This window comes from Myxocyprinus asiaticus, chromosome 2, assembly GCF_019703515.2.
Source record: "Myxocyprinus asiaticus isolate MX2 ecotype Aquarium Trade chromosome 2, UBuf_Myxa_2, whole genome shotgun sequence".
Taxonomy (NCBI): domain Eukaryota; kingdom Metazoa; phylum Chordata; class Actinopteri; order Cypriniformes; family Catostomidae; genus Myxocyprinus; species Myxocyprinus asiaticus.
Window position 1 is genome coordinate 14,486,077 of NC_059345.1, and position 17,233 is coordinate 14,503,309.

Genomic DNA, 17,233 nt, shown 5'->3' on the forward strand with positions numbered 1-17,233 from the left:
AGATGCCAGTGTACATCTATACAGTATATCATTAAAATAACCACATCTTCAACTCTACTTACTGTATTCGATGTCTCATGTCTACTTACATTAATGCAGAGGAATGAGAGGCAAGGCAACACGTGCGGAGTGGGGACAGGGCATAAATGAAGTGTGTTTGGTGCTAGAGAAAACTATTTGAGAATATAGCGCTTCTACGGCCCAGAGCACATACACAGCTCCGCTTTCGGTGGCGCTGCTCACTTTAAGTGTAGAAACGTTAAAATGGGGCAACCGTTAACATGATGTCTCGCAGTCCGGATGGGCTTATTGGTGACTGCTGATGTATAAAAATAAAACAGCATGAAACAGTTAGAGAACCTCAGTGGTTATAAAGACAGATAGAAGAATGCTCACCATTCTGAGCGCAAGCGATGGGTCGAATTTGGGACCGAGCACAAAAACCTTTTGGCCTTTTCTAATGACACCACTGTAAACCCGTGCAAAGGCCACAAATTGCTCTTTGCCTTCCTCCTCGACTGCTGTTTTGACCGAAAGAGCCTCCGTCTGTGCACACAGAGCATCTGCAGGTAAACACACCAGAACACACCATTAGAAGGACTGATTTTATCAATGAGTTTTCATGTACAGTATTACAAATGGATGAATACATACAGTAAGTAGACTAATATATCATGTAATAACAGAACAAATGAAATAACATAATGAAAGTATGGTAATTATGTAGTGACAAATCAAACATTTATTTTCATTTAGTGTCACATATGCACATATACTACACATATTTTGCCCATATTCTCTCAAACAACTTCAAGAGGTGGATCCTAGGATACATTTTAAACAATATTAAATATGTTCCCATGTATGGTGTGCATTTAATGGCTGCTTTTGTTTCACTCTCCAGTCCAACTCCATTCAAATAAATAAATACATTAGTTAATAATTTTGAAGTTTTGTAAAGAAAATATATATTGTTTATATCTATTATATGGTACATCACTCCTACATGGTATATCTTGCATTGTATTTTGATATATACCATAGAACAGAACAATTAACATATACTTTTACCACGGTATTTACATGGTATTCCAAGGTACTTGAAAGATTACCATGGTATTACCTTGGTACCATGTCCAAAAAATCATGGTAAAGCGTTTTAGTACATTTAAGTTAGTGGTACAAGAGTGATTTGTTGCCTTAGGAAATATTGCCTGTGACACACAAACATTCTCACCTCAACCACTTCATTCACTCACACACAATTTAATGGGTTTCATTCTTGCCTGTGACACTACTGGTGGCTGGGGCTGCTAGGATAGAAGTCCCTCCAGCATCCACTGACCCTGAGGTTTCTGTGCTCTGATTGGCTGCTTGTCTCTCGCCGTGCCGCTGCCTGGCCAGTTCCCTTCTCTGGGCAATCTCCTCCTGTGTCAATGGCCTGAAGGTACAAAAACATTACAAACCTTAATGCATTGTTATTAACTGCAGAAACCTGCACAATTGGCCATTGGCAAGATCACAACTGGACAGTTACAGATATTACTGGGGGGGCAACAATGTTTTCTGTGCACTCAATTAGAGGATGCCTGAGTCAATTGTTTGCTGATAAATTTGACAACCTCTCAAATGTAATATGCATTATGCTCTAATATGTCTAGTGTGAGATGCACAGCTGAAAAACTTCATATTACAATAAATGTGAAATGCTGTTTGCATTTTGTAACCAATTTTTCTTCTGTAATCGGAAGTACATCTGTTAGTACAAGTGAAAAAATATATTCAATAAGAAAAATATGTAGTACAGGACTTAGGAAGTATATGTATGTATCTAGGAAGTATGCATGGAGCCAGGAAGTTGGAGGCAAGGGGTTGAAAAATAAGTAAGATTAGTGACATCAGCCACAAAGGAAAGTCGTTTCAGAGGCAGAGTAAGTTAATACATTTCGAGGAAGAGATTACAAAAATTTACTTTTTTTTACTTTGAATAATGTGCACTGATGAATTGCGCACAATAAAACCAGGAAGGCACAGAAAGTAAATAGGGTTTATTTTGATTTCATGTTAACTTTTCAAAGCTTGATATCACTATGTAACACATTTTTTGTTCCTGGGTAGTAAGTGTTATTTCCTAATTGCTTATGTCTCAAAAGTATAGAAAATGGCTATTATTCCCCACAAACTTTGCTTTTGTGACCAGGACAGTGATATTTTGAAATGTACCTATTTCCAATGAGAAAACGGGTGAATTTGTGTCTTTTCGTTCACATAAAGTCCAAAATCCTTCTCTATCTGTGGTCCGACGAAGACACCGGCTTTGACCTCTGCCTCAGACAGCTTAGGGAAGAAGTCTTGAAGGTACTTGAAGGCTGCCGACTCCTTATCTAGAGCTCTGACAAACTGTTTCATAAGGCTCAATTTGATGTGCAGTGGTGGCATCAGCACCTTCCGGGGGTCCACCAGTGGCTCCCACTTAACGTTGTTCCTCCCCACAGAAAACTCGGTCCGCTGTGGCCAGTCCCGCCTGTGGTAGTGAGCCTTGGTGTCCCTGCTGTCCCAAAGGCAAAGATAGCAGGGAAACTTGGTAAAACCGCCTTGGAGACCCATCAGGATTGCCAACATTTTGAAGTCTCCTATGACCTCCCAGCTGTACTCATCATAATTCAAGGCGTCCAGCAATGTCTTGATGCTGTTGTAATCCACTTTGAGGTGCACCGAGTGAGCCAGGGAAAGAGACGGGTACTTGTTACCATTATGGAGCAGCACAGCTTTGAATATTACTTTAGTATAAATGCATGTTAATTTGGATTCATGTGTTGTTGTTTTTCTGACTATGTGAATGAAAAGACACAAATTTGCCCGTTTTCTCATTGGAAATAGGTAAATTTCAAAATATCACTGTCCTGGTCACAAAAGCAAAGTTTGTGGGGAATAATAGCCATTTTCTATACTTTTGAGGCATATGAATTAGGAAATAACACTTACTACTCAGAGAGAAAAAAACAAACAAAAAAAAAAAAACATTGTTACAGAGTGTATTTAATATAGTATACTAAAACTAAAATAAAACTGGTAGGTTCTTTGGTCCGATGGGACGGATTGCATTCTCCTTTCCAGAGTTTTCTTTAAAATTTGAAGAGGTGGTCTCGGTCCGATTGCTTTGGTGCAGACCTGAGTGTGATTGCCATGGCCATACAGTATATGTCTACATGAACCAAACTAAGGGAAAAAACCACAATATGTTCTGTATTAAATGCTGTTAACAAACTATGTGTGCAAACTTCCTAAATTAAACTAAAACTAAAAGGGACTAGATTTGAGGACATTTTAAAAAAAAAAGAAAGAACACAAGAAAGAACACAACTGTTAGAAGTTCATAGTCTGACATTGTGATACAAATCTCAGATTGCTCAAAGTCAGACCGCTGGTCAGAAGTTAATTAGGTCAACTCAACACTACAAACAAAATACCAAAAAGTTGCCAATCAAGTCATAGCTTGCCTTATCTTCGAGTGCTCCAACTATTCCAAAGAAAATGGTAATAATTTGCTTTAATGCTCCTAACCAGGAGATTCAATAGAAGATTTAAACCACATTTGCCTTCAAACTCCTGCCACATATATTTAAGAGTCATACCTAAACAGAAGGATGGCTCTTTCTAAGGAGATGACAGAATAACGCTGGTTATAGACTATAAACAATTTATAAAGAGTGTTCTAACTGCTAACACTGCCTCTAAAAGAATAACACGACAGCCAACTACTGACTTATACTGCTTTATATCTAAACATAGCTCTGCAGCTGAGGTCATATGGCACAGTTGCTTTATTTGGTTGGAAGCCATTACTAGACTTTCCTTACAACATACATGAAATTCTTGCCAAACGAGCTGTAATTGGTAACAAAAGTTTCGGCTCAATATCGACTGAAGCAATGCTTGCTGTATGGCTGACTAAAGAGGGTTACACTGCACGCACAAGCAGCGTGTAAATGCATATGTATTTTATTTATATAAAGTCCCTCGAAAAGTGAAAGTCCCTCCCGCATACAGGCCAATCTACCTCTTGCAGTCATGCTTTCTCATAGTCACGCAGTCTGATTTATTGAGAGGTGTCAGACATTTGAACCCCACTGTATGTATGTGATTAACAAGGAAAATCAAAAATGGCACTTCATGTCAAAAAGGTTGCCAACCCCTGAATGAATGGGTATCAGTAGCTGGCCATTGAGTATTATTACAAACTGATGATTGTGAAATCGAGTTTATCTACATGGAACGAAACCCAAAACCCAAAGTGTAGACTATCAACAGCTTAAAATAAATCAAGGCAGGCTTACTGAATAGACAGTTGTTTATGTACAAGTCAGTGTGTTTATAACTTGCAACAAGCCAAATAAACATATTTTTTTTCAAACAAATTATTCTAAGTTCAGTCGTGAAACTCCACATGGTGCTAGCTAATAGGAATGTGGTGAACAGTCAGACCAGATGACATTCCAGGAGCCAGTTTATGACAGAGCCCCTCTCTAACTGTCAAGGCAAAGAAGAGTGGATCCATTTTGATTGGATCATGGCAGGACCAAAACAAACAAATACCAAGTACAGCCATCAGATAAGCTGCTCGGACAACTGCCAGATACTTCAGAAATTAAGACCCCGGACCTTCCAACTCGTTGGAAAATACTTCTCATTGGTCCATGAGTTGTTTCTTAGCAACCTCTCAAACCTCAAGACCAGAGTTGAGATAAAGACCATAAATATTCTTCAAGACCTCTCGAAGCAGCATTAACTTACCATGTGGCAAAAGTTGAAACAAATGCATCAATGCATAGATTTAACTTAAAAGACATTGTTTTAACTATGTACTTGAAAATATGCAAATGTTCCACACAGAGAAGGGAGGGTGAGCCACACTGTGTGGGCCCCCTCCGATGTCAGCAGCTAAACATAACCCTGAAAAAGAAGCACCAAACTGAAATCTCCTCCTCATCAGGAAGGTATAAAGCATCCTTACAATCAGCCACACCTTTGTCCTGAGTCCCCATCCAGAGGGTCGTTAACAGGATACACTTCTATAACATTTCTCCTTCTGAGTTTCCGGCTGTTCGAGTTCGGGAGCAATAACAGAATAATAATCAATGTTCTGAGTTCCCGGCTGTTCGAGTTTGGGAGCAATAACAGAATAATAATCAACATTCTGAATCTCTGGCCTGAGTAGTTGGAGATGTAACAGAATACAAACCATCCAACGTGCCAAGTCTCTGCTTCACAGAGAGAGAGGATAACAGATTACCCAACATTCTCAGTGTCCATCCGAGAGACAGCTGAAGATCGACCAAGTACCAAGTCTCACTACAAGAGACTATTGCAATGGCAAGTTCAGAATCCCAGGAAGAACCAGGGAGACAACTACAGCGACAAGGTTTAGCTCTGACAAGCAAATCTTTTCTTCAAGTTTCGTGCATCTGCATGTTCCAAATATATAAACTTGCACCGAAATAAGGGCTGTATATCTGCGTGTTCCAGATTTCAAGAACCCTCTCGGTGCTTCCAGGAGATCAGCATTCCTCAGCTCCTTCGTGTCCAAGTCTGTTGAAACGGAATCCAGCTCCTTCCCCACTGTAATGTGGCCCTGAGCCCCAGTGGAAGACATCGCTGTCACCGAACTCATCGATCGGTCAAGGAGAAAGTAAATATCACTACTAAACCTCTTTCCAGAGACCTTGGCATTAGTGTATACTATCAGTTTATGATTTTCTAATCTTCTAATGTTCTTTACATAACCTGTGTATCAAATGTTTTGCAAATAATCTTTGTGCATCATGTGTTTAATTAGGAATAAGTTTTTCACCTTATTAATTAACAGAGAAACAGCAATTTATCTTTCATAAGATAATTGTCATACTTTGCCATTGCTACATCCAGTGTTGGGGGTAATGTGATAAAAGTAACATGGGTTATGTAATCAGATTACTTTTTCAAGTAACGAGTAAAGTAAAACAATATTTGTTTATTTTAGACCATAATATCGGAGTTATTTTTTTTTTAAATAAGTAACGCGCTGATTTTGTACACCTCTCCTTTCCCCTTATTGTGATAAATCAGGTGTAAAAGTTTGCAAACTTCGAGGAGGGGCATGATGGGCATTGCAGTTCTAGAGTGGGAGGTTTACTAGTGATGTTTAATGAAGTTGTAGTATGTGTGTACATGATGGGCATTGTAGTGTGCGCATGAAGGGTATTGTAGTTCTAGAGAGTATGAGCCATGCTCATCAGTGATGGGCAGAGTACAACAAGTCTTCTTTTAGCCCAGCCTGAGATTTGTTTTTTAAAAATGGCAAAATATTGCTGGTAATGTAAATCTGAATGCTCCAGTGGAATCCAGAGCTTAAATGAGCAGCCGTCATAAACTTTGCCACTGTCATGACAATCACGGCAAGAGTTAAGAAATGTGTTCTCATAAGGCAACATTTTGTCAAAAATGTAACATTCGGGTAAGTGATACTTTGATTCTCATGACTGATTCATGTAGGCTGCATTTAAAAGTGTGTAAACACACATTTTCATGGTATAATACAGCACAGACATAAGCCGGAGAAGTCTTCCCATGGCCATGGCATGATTATACAGATATATACAACGTGGAATGATCGCTGATCGTTTGTGCATCTGAATTGCATTGTTTAAAGCTGCCCGTAACTACTTCTCTATGATCAGTTTGCATCCGAACTGCTCTGTGTTAAAGCATTTAACATTCAACATTCGGTTGTGTGTAACGCGATTGATTCGTGTAAATACATGATGCGTTTAAAAAAAAAAAGTCTGTAAATGCATTTAGGCAGAGGGATTATAAGACTAGTCTTCCACTGGCCATGACATGATACACAGGGTGAAATACTCACTAAATTCACTGACTTATGTAGCTGAAATGCTCTGTGTTAGAGCTCCTTGTAACTGGGAGAATGGGATGAGAAAAGCTGTCTCTGGATCAGCAGCCGCAAGCAACGTTCTACATCGATTGTGTACGCAGAGAAAATGTCTTAATTTCTTAAAATATTCAACATTTTTGTTCTATAATAAACAAGTAATTTGATTTGTGAAACAAATTTTTGAAGACATTTTGGTAGCATTAAAAACGATTTCATTCAAGTTGTATCAACACGTTTGCAGTTGTATGCGATCAACCAGTGGCGACTGTTTGCACCGTGGATCAGCTCAAAACAAGCTTGCACTGAGATGACTTAAGTGAAAAATAATCATTTATTCATCAGACTTAATCCTTGAACATTCTAGACTGGCATTCCCCACTGAATTTTATCCTGACTTTTGAAGAACATCTCTCAAGTTGACTCTGGCATTGTCGAATGGCACAGCACATGATGACATATAACTGGCATGTTGATGGAAAAACAAATCATGCATATTCCAGTTATTGAGTCTTTATTATAAATATGACGTGAAGACCTACTGATTGTAGACTTTCTAAATATCTGTTCGTTTAGTATGTTGTTTTGACATGAGTATGGTACAGTAGCTAGCATGAACTGTAATCTCTACATATCTCTTGTATTTGTATTGAATGCACTGCAGAAGAGAGAGTGACGCTGAGAAAAATGTAATGAAAAGTAACGTAACACTTTACATAAAATGTAACTTTTTAATTAATTTAGTTACTTTCTTAAGGAGTAATGCAATATTCTAACAAGTTACTTTTAAAAGCAACATTACCCAACACTGGCTACATCCAATTCAACCACTTACATCTTTCCATCCTATGCACTATTCATTTATTTTATCTTTTTGCATATTAGTACCATTTTGTAGGTTTTGTTAGTTATTCTTCTTTATCTTTTTGTGAATAAAACTCATTTTATTGCAACTGTGTGTTCCTTGTGTTGATGATACAGAAGAGCTCTAAAGGGTTAGGCTGATCTTGAATCCTTCAGATTATTCAGATGACTAACTCCCTCCAATTTACATATTTTTAATGTATTGAATGGTCCATTTGTATATTTTTTTATACTGTTAAGGTGAAACTCCTTATCTGGTGCCCTGTGGATGGAGGGAGGGGCAGTCTGATATTAATAATCACAAACAATTACACCTTAAGTTAAGTGTGATCAAAAACCACCACATACTTAGGTATCTTGCGTGAGGCCCAGTTCATTTCAATTGGTGCCGGGGTGATTCACACTACAGGAACATGTAATCGCCAATCGACTGGTAAACTCGATGGCCCAAGCTTATACACCAACAGGCCAAAACATTATGACCACTCAAAGGTGAAGCGAATAACGCTGATCATCTCCTAACAAGGCCACATCAATTCTCATAGTCAACGTGTTGAATGCAGGAGAAATGGGCAGGAGTAAAGACCTGAGCGACTTTGACAAGTGCCACATTTTTATGCGAGACTACTGGGACAGAGCATCTCTGAAACGGCAAGGCTTGTGGGGTGCTCCCAGTCAGCAGTGGTGAGCACCTACCAACAGTGGTCCGAGGAGGGACAAACCACAAACTGCCGACAGGGTGTTGGGTGCCAAAGGCTAAACAATGCGCCGAGGGCAGCGAAGGCCAACCCGTCTGGTCCGAACTAACAGAAGGTCTACTGTGGCACAAGTCACAGAAAATTTTAATGATGGTTACGGGAGGGTTGTGTCACAACACACAGTGCATCGAGCCCTGCTTCATAATGGGCTGTGTACCTGCAGACCAGACAGAGTGACCATGATGACCCCTGTCCACCATCGAAAGCGCCTACATGGGAACTGGACCTTGGAGCAGTGGAAGAAGGTCGCTTGGTCCGATGATCCCATTTTCTTTTACATCACGTGGACAGCCATGAACGTGTGCGCCGTTTACCTGGGGAAGTGATGGCACCAGGATGTGATGCTCTGGGCAATGTTCTTCTGGGAAATCCTGGGTCCGGCCATTCATGTGGGCATCAAGTTGACACGTGCCACCTAACTAAACATCGTTGCAGACCAGGTAGACCCCTTCATGGCAATGATATTCCCTGATGGCAGTGGCCTTTTTCAGCAGGATAATGCGCCCTGCCACACTGAACACATTGTTCGGAAATGGTTTGAGGAACATGATGAAGAGTTCAAGGTGTTGCACTGGCCTCCAAATTCCCAGGATCTCAATCCGGTTGAGCATCTGTGGGATGTGCTGGACCAACAAGTCCAATTCATGGTGGCACCACCTCACAACTTACAGGACTTGAAGGATCTGCTGCTAATGTCTTGGTGCCAGATACCACAGGACACCTTCAGGGGTCTTGTAGAGTCCATGCCTCGGCGGGTCGGCGCTGTTTTGGCGGCACGCGGAGGACTAACAGCATATTAGGCAGGTAGTTATTATGTTTTGGCTCATCAGTGTAGGTCCTTTGACACGTGATCTGTTGCCAATCATCTTGCGTGCACTCTCTTTGCCTAACATTAAAATTGCCTCAGCTGTTTGCAGGTAAGCCGGTTCACTGCAGCACTCTACAAGTTTTCCCTCTGAAATGCTCCTTCTCCCCAGCACCACCTGTCTAGATCTGGGGATTGTTGTATGTCGATTTGTGCAACAGCAGTGCTCTGCTTTCGCTGGAAGTGTAAATGCTGTAACCTGGGTAGGTGCAGAAATAAACACGTACTACTTTTGTGTGCAGTATGACACAAGCCTTATGAATGAACACAGTTCTCACTTTCTATTCGCACACAAGCAGCATTGGGCAGTCCAACCAAACAATGGCGTGATGACGGCGAATGACAAGGCTGTTTTCGAGTGACCCTGGGCCTTGCTCCTTTGAAACGGCAGTTACCACCACAGGACTTCCTCATAGACTGGAGGGGCAGTAACAGAACTGCTTCTAAATATACCCTTAAATTCAGAGCCGTAAACAAAGCTGGTTATGATGATGTGACAGAAAATTGGCATGTTGAAATGTTAATCACACTTCTGGGCTGCATAAATTACATAAAAACAGGATATAGTCCAGAAGAAAACCTCCACTATGAAAGCAGTGTTTTTGTTTTTTATTTCATTATCCGAGCAACAGCTATGACAGTTGAAAAATAGAACCATAAATAAAATGAGTTAGGTCTGAATCACTCCTCATATTTTTTCTCCCAACTGTCTTCCTTTTTCACTTCCCTTGCATTAGTGTTTCAGTCATGTCTCAAGTCTCAAGTGTTTCATTTCAGTCCTTTTGAGAATGGCCGTGTTTTCCTTTTCAGAAGTCTAAATGAGTCGCTTATTGACAATAATAAAAACGGCATGAAGCTCTTTAACAATCTTGACCACAGTGGTCATGAAGTAATGGGTACTGAACCTTATGGCGAAGTCTTTAAAAACCACTAGTGCAATTGTTTTTTTAATACTCCCAAAGGGGGAAAAAAAAACAATTATAGATGGATGGAAATCTAAATTGTAAATCAAGTCTGTGCATGTAAAACACATCTGTAAATCTGTTCACAAAAATTACTTTTTACTATGTAAGATGTTAAACCACAGATGTTTTCCATACTAGACAACCATTGTGTACAGTACATTCTATATGCATATTATATTTTTATATAATAAATAATTTAATTTTAAACATAGTTCAATATAAATAATAATTAAATTATCAGAAATGCAACTATTTATTGTTATGAATGCACTTGGAGCATAATTAACAAATCAAAGCTCTTACAACATCTAAAAAAGGTAACCTTTTTTTTTATACATGAGTTTTATCATTTAAGTTCCAGAAGACTCTTTCAAGAATTGTTTTCTATAAATACACTATAGATAAAAAATATAGACTGCCTACATATATTTTTTTCACATGTGTGTCTTTGGATGTTTGCACTGAGCAGCTCAACCAATTTTCTGCCTGCCGACTGCCTTGTGCCATTAATAAAAAACCTGACACCAGCAGCCAATCAGGTGAGCCAACATGTTAGCGTTCCAAGCAGGGCATGTGTAAGAGTGGCTGACAACACTCCCACACACTAAATCACATACCACACACATTGACCCACATTGATTATTGCTATGGCAACCCCAAAGGTTGAGGAATGCGTGTGCTTTGCAGGTTTCTTGAAAGTTCATTCAATTGGAAAAAAAAAAAAGTCTTTTAAATCCCAATTCCTCAATTTGAATTTTGAATGAATTAGAATTAGAATTTTATGAAGAATTACAATTGTATTAAATTCATTGAAATTTCTGTGTATTTAAAAAAAATATATATGTTTCCAGTATGAATAGAATAACCCATAAACAAGTTATCATAATCATTCACACAACATACAGAAACCTTAAAATAGATTATACTAATATCTTTAAATTATCAGCTATATATACACAGAGTGTATATATATATATATATATATATATATATATATATATACACACACACACACACACACACACACACACACAGGCAGCCAAAAGTTTGGAATAATGTACAGATTTTTTCGGAAGGAAATTTGTACTTTAATTCACCAAAGTGGCATTCAACTGATCACAAAGTATAGTCAGGACATTACTGATGTAAAAAACAGCACCATCACTATTTCAAAAAAGTCATTTTTGATCAATTCTAGACAGGCCCCATTTCCATCAGCCATCACTCCAACACCTTATTCTTGAGTAATCATGCTAAATTGCTAATTTGGTACTAGAAAATCACTTGCCATTATATCAAACACAGTTGAAAGCTATTTGATTTGTTAAATGAAGCTTAACATTGTCTTTGTGTTTGTTTTTGAGTTGCCACAGTATGCAATAGACTGGCACGTCATAAGGTCAATATTAGGTCAAAAATGGCAAAAAAGAAACAACTTTCTCTAGAAACTCATCAGTCAATCACTGTTTTGAGGAATGAAATTCTTGCTTGAAATTGCCAAAAAACTGAAGATTTCATATAAAGGTGTACACTACAGTCTTCAAAGACAAAGGACAACTGGCTCTAACAAGGACAGAATGAGATGTGGAAGGCCCAGATGTAGAACTAAACAAAAGGATAAGTACATCAGAGTCTCTAGTTTGAGAAATAGACGCCTCACATGTCCTCAGCTGACAGCTTCATTGAATTCTACCCGCTCAACACCAGTTTCATGTACAATAGTAAAGAGAAGACTCAGGGGTGCAGGCCTTATGGGAAGAATTGCAAAGAAAAAGCCACTTTTGAAACAGAAAAAAATAAAGAAAAGGTTAAAGTGGGCAAAGAAACACAGACATTGGACAACAGATAATTGGAATAGAGTGTTATGGATCTTAACCCCATTGAGCTTTTGTGGGATCAGTAAGGTGTGTGAGAAATGCCCGACAAGACAGCCACATCTATGGCAAGTGCTACAGGAAGTGTGGGGTGAAATGTCACCTGAGTATCTGGACAAACTGACAGCAAGTAGATTTTGAAAAACATTTAAGAATGTTTATTGAGTTATATTTTATAAAGTGACCTGAAAACGGCATGGTAAAATTAACATCTAAGTTTATGACAGTTTTAATTGATTTGACGGTATTGATGTACATATCAGGGAATAAATAAGCATAATTACTGGTAGTCAAAATTATGTAGTTAATTATTTTTAGTTATTTATGTTTAGATTAGTTTATGTCTGTGCTGAATTTCTTCGAAATGCAAATTCCTCTTTCTCATTCCATTTTCACATCCTGTGGGGCAAGGTCAGTTTAACTCAAATTCTTACTCATAAACTGTACATTTTTACAATTTAATTTTGCCCAACCCTGCTTTGTGTTGAAGATGCAGAGACGCAGAAATGCATTCAGTATTCGAAGGTATGCTGGTCCCCAAAACGAAGCAGTACATTCGCCCCTTTTTAGGTCTATATTCCCAAGGGATTTTCCTATTTCAATAAATACTTCATGACTATGAAGAAATAAAAACTCTTAGTGCCACGTTTAAGAATTAAAACCATATTACTTTCCCTCATGCAAACTGTGCAAATATTTGGAAAACAGAAACACACATATTCCTCCTGGCAAGCTTTCGCTTGTGGTCTCCGGACCTCGCACAAAGAACACAGAGCTCAAAAACTCACAAAACGATATTTAGCAGAAGCCTTTATAGACGAAAGATCAAATGAATTACAAGTGGAATTTTTTTTTCCTTTTTTTTATGATCTCCCTCAAGCTCAGGATATCTGTGTTCACTTAAATAATGAGGTTCCGATATGTAAAGGTTGGAAGAGTGCCTTTAAATTGTGGGTCAGGGAATAACAAGGGCATGCAGCTGCTGCCGTCGCAACTTTACAAGCTGAAATTTGAGATGCATCTTGGTCTAAACTAATGCTTTATCTCCTTTTTCTCAGTCTATTTGTGTCTGCAATGCCCCCTTTCTCTTAGTTTGATCAGTTCATTCCAAAGTGTTTAAGGTCATCGCATGTGGGAGTATCTACATACATTTGATGGTATCTGGCTCTCTCTCTCCAACGCTAATGTGCTTATGGGCGATCACATATAGATATGATGTTTTGAAAGAAAATATGGAAGAAAAGCTCATTTACAAGCTAAAAGCATTGCTCACAAAAGATGATGTCATTATTCAGACCCAGACCCCCTTTGCAGCATTAATGCTTTCGGCGCTAAGAACATAAGTGTGTGTGTGTGAGAGAGAGAGAGAGAGATAGAGAAGGACAGAGACTCCAGAGACATGAGACAGAATAAAGATCATCTCAGGTCAGGAGGAAACTTTATGCCTGCATAACCTGATGCTGACTGCTTTAAGCTCAGGGAAAAACATGAGACAGAGAGAGAGAGAGAGAGAGAGAGAGAGAGAGAGAGAGAGAGGTGGGGGGGGGGGATAGAGACTGAAAGAGAGCAAAAGGGTTAAAATAGCAAGCCAAAAAGAAAGAGCATCCAGAGAAAATTAGTGAACTTACAATTGAGTAAAACTGAAAGAGTAAACAATGTAGCAAACGAACCACAAAAAAGCAAAAGACCAACTAAGGGCAATAAAATCTTGTCCTCTTTCCTCCAGAGCCGTCCATCTCATCCAGGGTATCTGCAGGTGTCAGCTCATCCAATTTAATACTTTTTAATACCCTTTTCAAGACCTTTTCAAAAATATTTAAGACTTGCTCTAATTCAATCACTATCGGGGTTAATGCATATAATTATATAGGTATACATATACCCACCACTAGATGCAACATGAAGTCACATATTAAAATGACATGTTGCTTATGCGAGAGTAAATGGCTGGTTTGATGCTGTATGCTTACTGTGTGTATTTTTATGCAGACATCCACAGTAGTTAAAGTTCATTACTTATGCTTATGTTCATTACTATAAACAAGGTACAGTTGAAGTCAGAAGTTTACATACACCTTAGCCAAATACATTTAAACTCAGTTTTTCACAATTCCTGACATTTAATCGTAGAAAGCATTCCCCATCTTAGGTCAGTTAGTATCACTACTTTATTTTAAGAATGTGAAATGTCAGAATAATAGTAGAAAGAATGAAATATTTCAGATTTTATTTCTTTCATCATATTCCCAGTGGGTCAGAAGTTTATATACACTTTGTTAGTATTTGGTATCATTGCCTTTAAACTGTTTAACTTGGGTCAAACTTTTTGGGTAGCCTTCCACAAGCTTCTCAAAATCGAATCACATCATCAAGTTCGCCGATGACACGACCGTGGTGGGTCTCATCAGCAAGAATGACGAGTCAGCATACAGAGAGGAGGTGCAGTGGCTAACAGACTGGTGCATAGCAACAACCTGTCTCTGAACGTGGGCAAAACAAAAGAGATGGTTGTTGACTTCAGGAGAGCACAGAGAGACCACTCACCGCTGAACATCGACGGCTCCTCTGTGGACATTGTCAAGAGCACCACATTTCTTGGTGTTCACCTGGCGGAGAACCTCACCTGGTCCCTCAACACCAGCTCCATAACGAAGAAAGCCCAGCAGCGTCTCTACTTTCTGCAAAGGCTGAGAAAAGCTCATCTCCCACCCCCCGTCCTCACCACATTCTACAGAGGGACTATCGAGAGCATCCTGAGCAGCTGCATCACTGCTTGTTTGGAAATTGCACTGTTTCAGATTGCAAGACCCTGCAGAGGATAGTGAGGACAGCTGAGAAGATCATCGGGGTCTCTCTTCCCTTCATCATAGACATTTACACCACACGCTGCAACCGCAAAGCCACCAGCATTGTGAATGACCCCACACACCCCTCACACAAATTCGTCACCCTCTTGCCGTCTGGCAAAAGGTACCGAAGCATTCGGGCCCTCACGGCCAGACTGTGTAACAGTTTCTTCCCCCAAGCCATCAGACTCCTCAACACTCAGAGAATGGACTGACAACACACATACACACACTCAACTGAACACCATCCGACTCCCTTTGCAATTTTGCACATTTCTGTATTATCTACACAAATTATATTGCTGCTCCTGTATTCATAAAATATTGTACTTAATTTCTTGTCACTTCTACCTGGCTGCTACCCCAATAACTGCTATGTCCATATATAGTATAATCTTATCTGCTGAATACTATGTCATAGTATGTTATGTTTACATTCACAGCATTTTCAAAAATATTGTAATATATTTTTGCACTACCTGTTTCATCTGACACTTTCACACTAGAACTGTGTACTGGTCAGCACTGCACTGTCTCTTACTGTGCCTATTGTCCTGTTTCAGCAATAATTGTACCATCTTGTACTGTTTGCACACGTTTGCACATGCACTTTATGTACAAATGTGTAGGTCTTTTAGTTCTGTGTAGTCTTACGTAGTTCTGTGTTTATGTTGTTTCATGTTGTTTTTATGTAGCACCATGGTCCTGGAGGAACGTTGTTTCGTTTCACTGTGTACTGTACTAACTGTATCTGGTTGAAATGACAATAAAAGCCACTTGACTTGACTTGGTTGGGATGGTGTTCTTCGGCTTGCAAGCCTCACCCTTTTTCCTCTAAATATAACGATGGTCATTATGGCCAAACAGTTAAGTTTTTGTTTAATTAAACCAGAGGACATTTCTCCAAAAAGTAAGATTTTTGTCCTCATGTGCACTTGCAAACTGTAGTCTGGATTTTCTATGGTGGTTTTGGAGCAGTGGCTTCTTCCTTGCTGAGCAGCCTTTCAGGTTATGTTGATATAGGACTCGTTTTACTGTAGATATAGCTGATTTACATGTCTGCCTGTTTCCTCCAGCATCTTCACAAGGTCCTTTGCTGTTGTTCTGTGATTGATTTGCACTTTTCGCACCAAACTACGTTCATCTCTAGGAGACAGAATGCATCTCCTTCCTGAGTGGTATGATGGCTGTGTGGTCCCATGGTGTATATTCTTGCGTACTATTGTTTGTACAGATGAACGTGGTACCTTCAGGCAGGAAATTGCTCACAAGGATGAACCAGACTTGTGGAGGTCCACAATTTTTTTTCTGAGGTCTTGGCTGATTTCTTTTGATTTTCCCATGATGTCAAGCAAAGAGGTACTGAGTTTGAAGGTAGGCCTTAAAATACATCCACAGGTACACCTCCAATTTAGTACACCTCCAATCAGAAGCTAACTGGCTAATTGTCTAAAGGCTTGACATAATTTTCTTGAATTCTCCAAGCTGCTAGTGTATGTAAACTTCTGACCCACTGGAATTGTGATATAGTCAATTAAAAGTGAAACAATCTGTCTGTAAACAATTGCTGTAAAAATGACTCGTGTCATGCACAAAGTAGATGTCTTAAACGACTAATATTAAATCTGTGGAGTGGTTAAAAAATGTGTAAACTTCTGACTTCAACTGTACCTCGACTGGATGTCCCTCCAAAAATCTTACATAAACCTCCACTTGTTTTTGATTTTTAGTGCACTCATTGAGGCTCTGTCAAACATGAGCACAAATGGCCCTTGTATTATTGACACTACCTACAAGCTTCTCCCTGATCTAGACCAAATCAAATTACATATGCTGTCACGCCACACGTGAAACTTGTTGCTTTATCTGAGCTATATTTTTGCTATATCGGGGAACATTGTTTGAAAAAGATGGCTAATATCTTCGTTTAACCTAAATGAGTGGTACATTACCACTGTTCTTAGACACCACATAAGTTCAGCATGCAATGAATCAGTTGCTGTTTATTTATTTGCACCAATACATCAATTCAGTTGGCCTAATTAAAAGCAGTATTTACCAACATACTATATAATTTTACTAAAACATTTTTGTGAATTAGAGGTCTGCAACCTGAATCGGGCCCGACAGGACCCG

At 39.1% G+C, this 17,233-nt stretch overlaps 1 protein-coding gene across 1 annotated transcript in view; it reads right to left on the bottom strand.

The window, feature by feature from the left end:
- The window catches only part of LOC127450764 (elongation factor-like GTPase 1), a 174,864-nt gene that overhangs the window by 112,517 nt on the left and 45,114 nt on the right, over positions 1–17,233 (bottom strand). Inside the window, exons 13-14 of the mRNA XM_051715108.1 lie at positions 1,287–1,441; positions 397–563 (exon numbers count right to left, since the gene is read on the bottom strand). Of these exons, the coding sequence (XP_051571068.1) occupies positions 397–563; positions 1,287–1,441 (322 nt within the window). The remainder of the gene's footprint in view (positions 1–396; positions 564–1,286; positions 1,442–17,233) is intronic.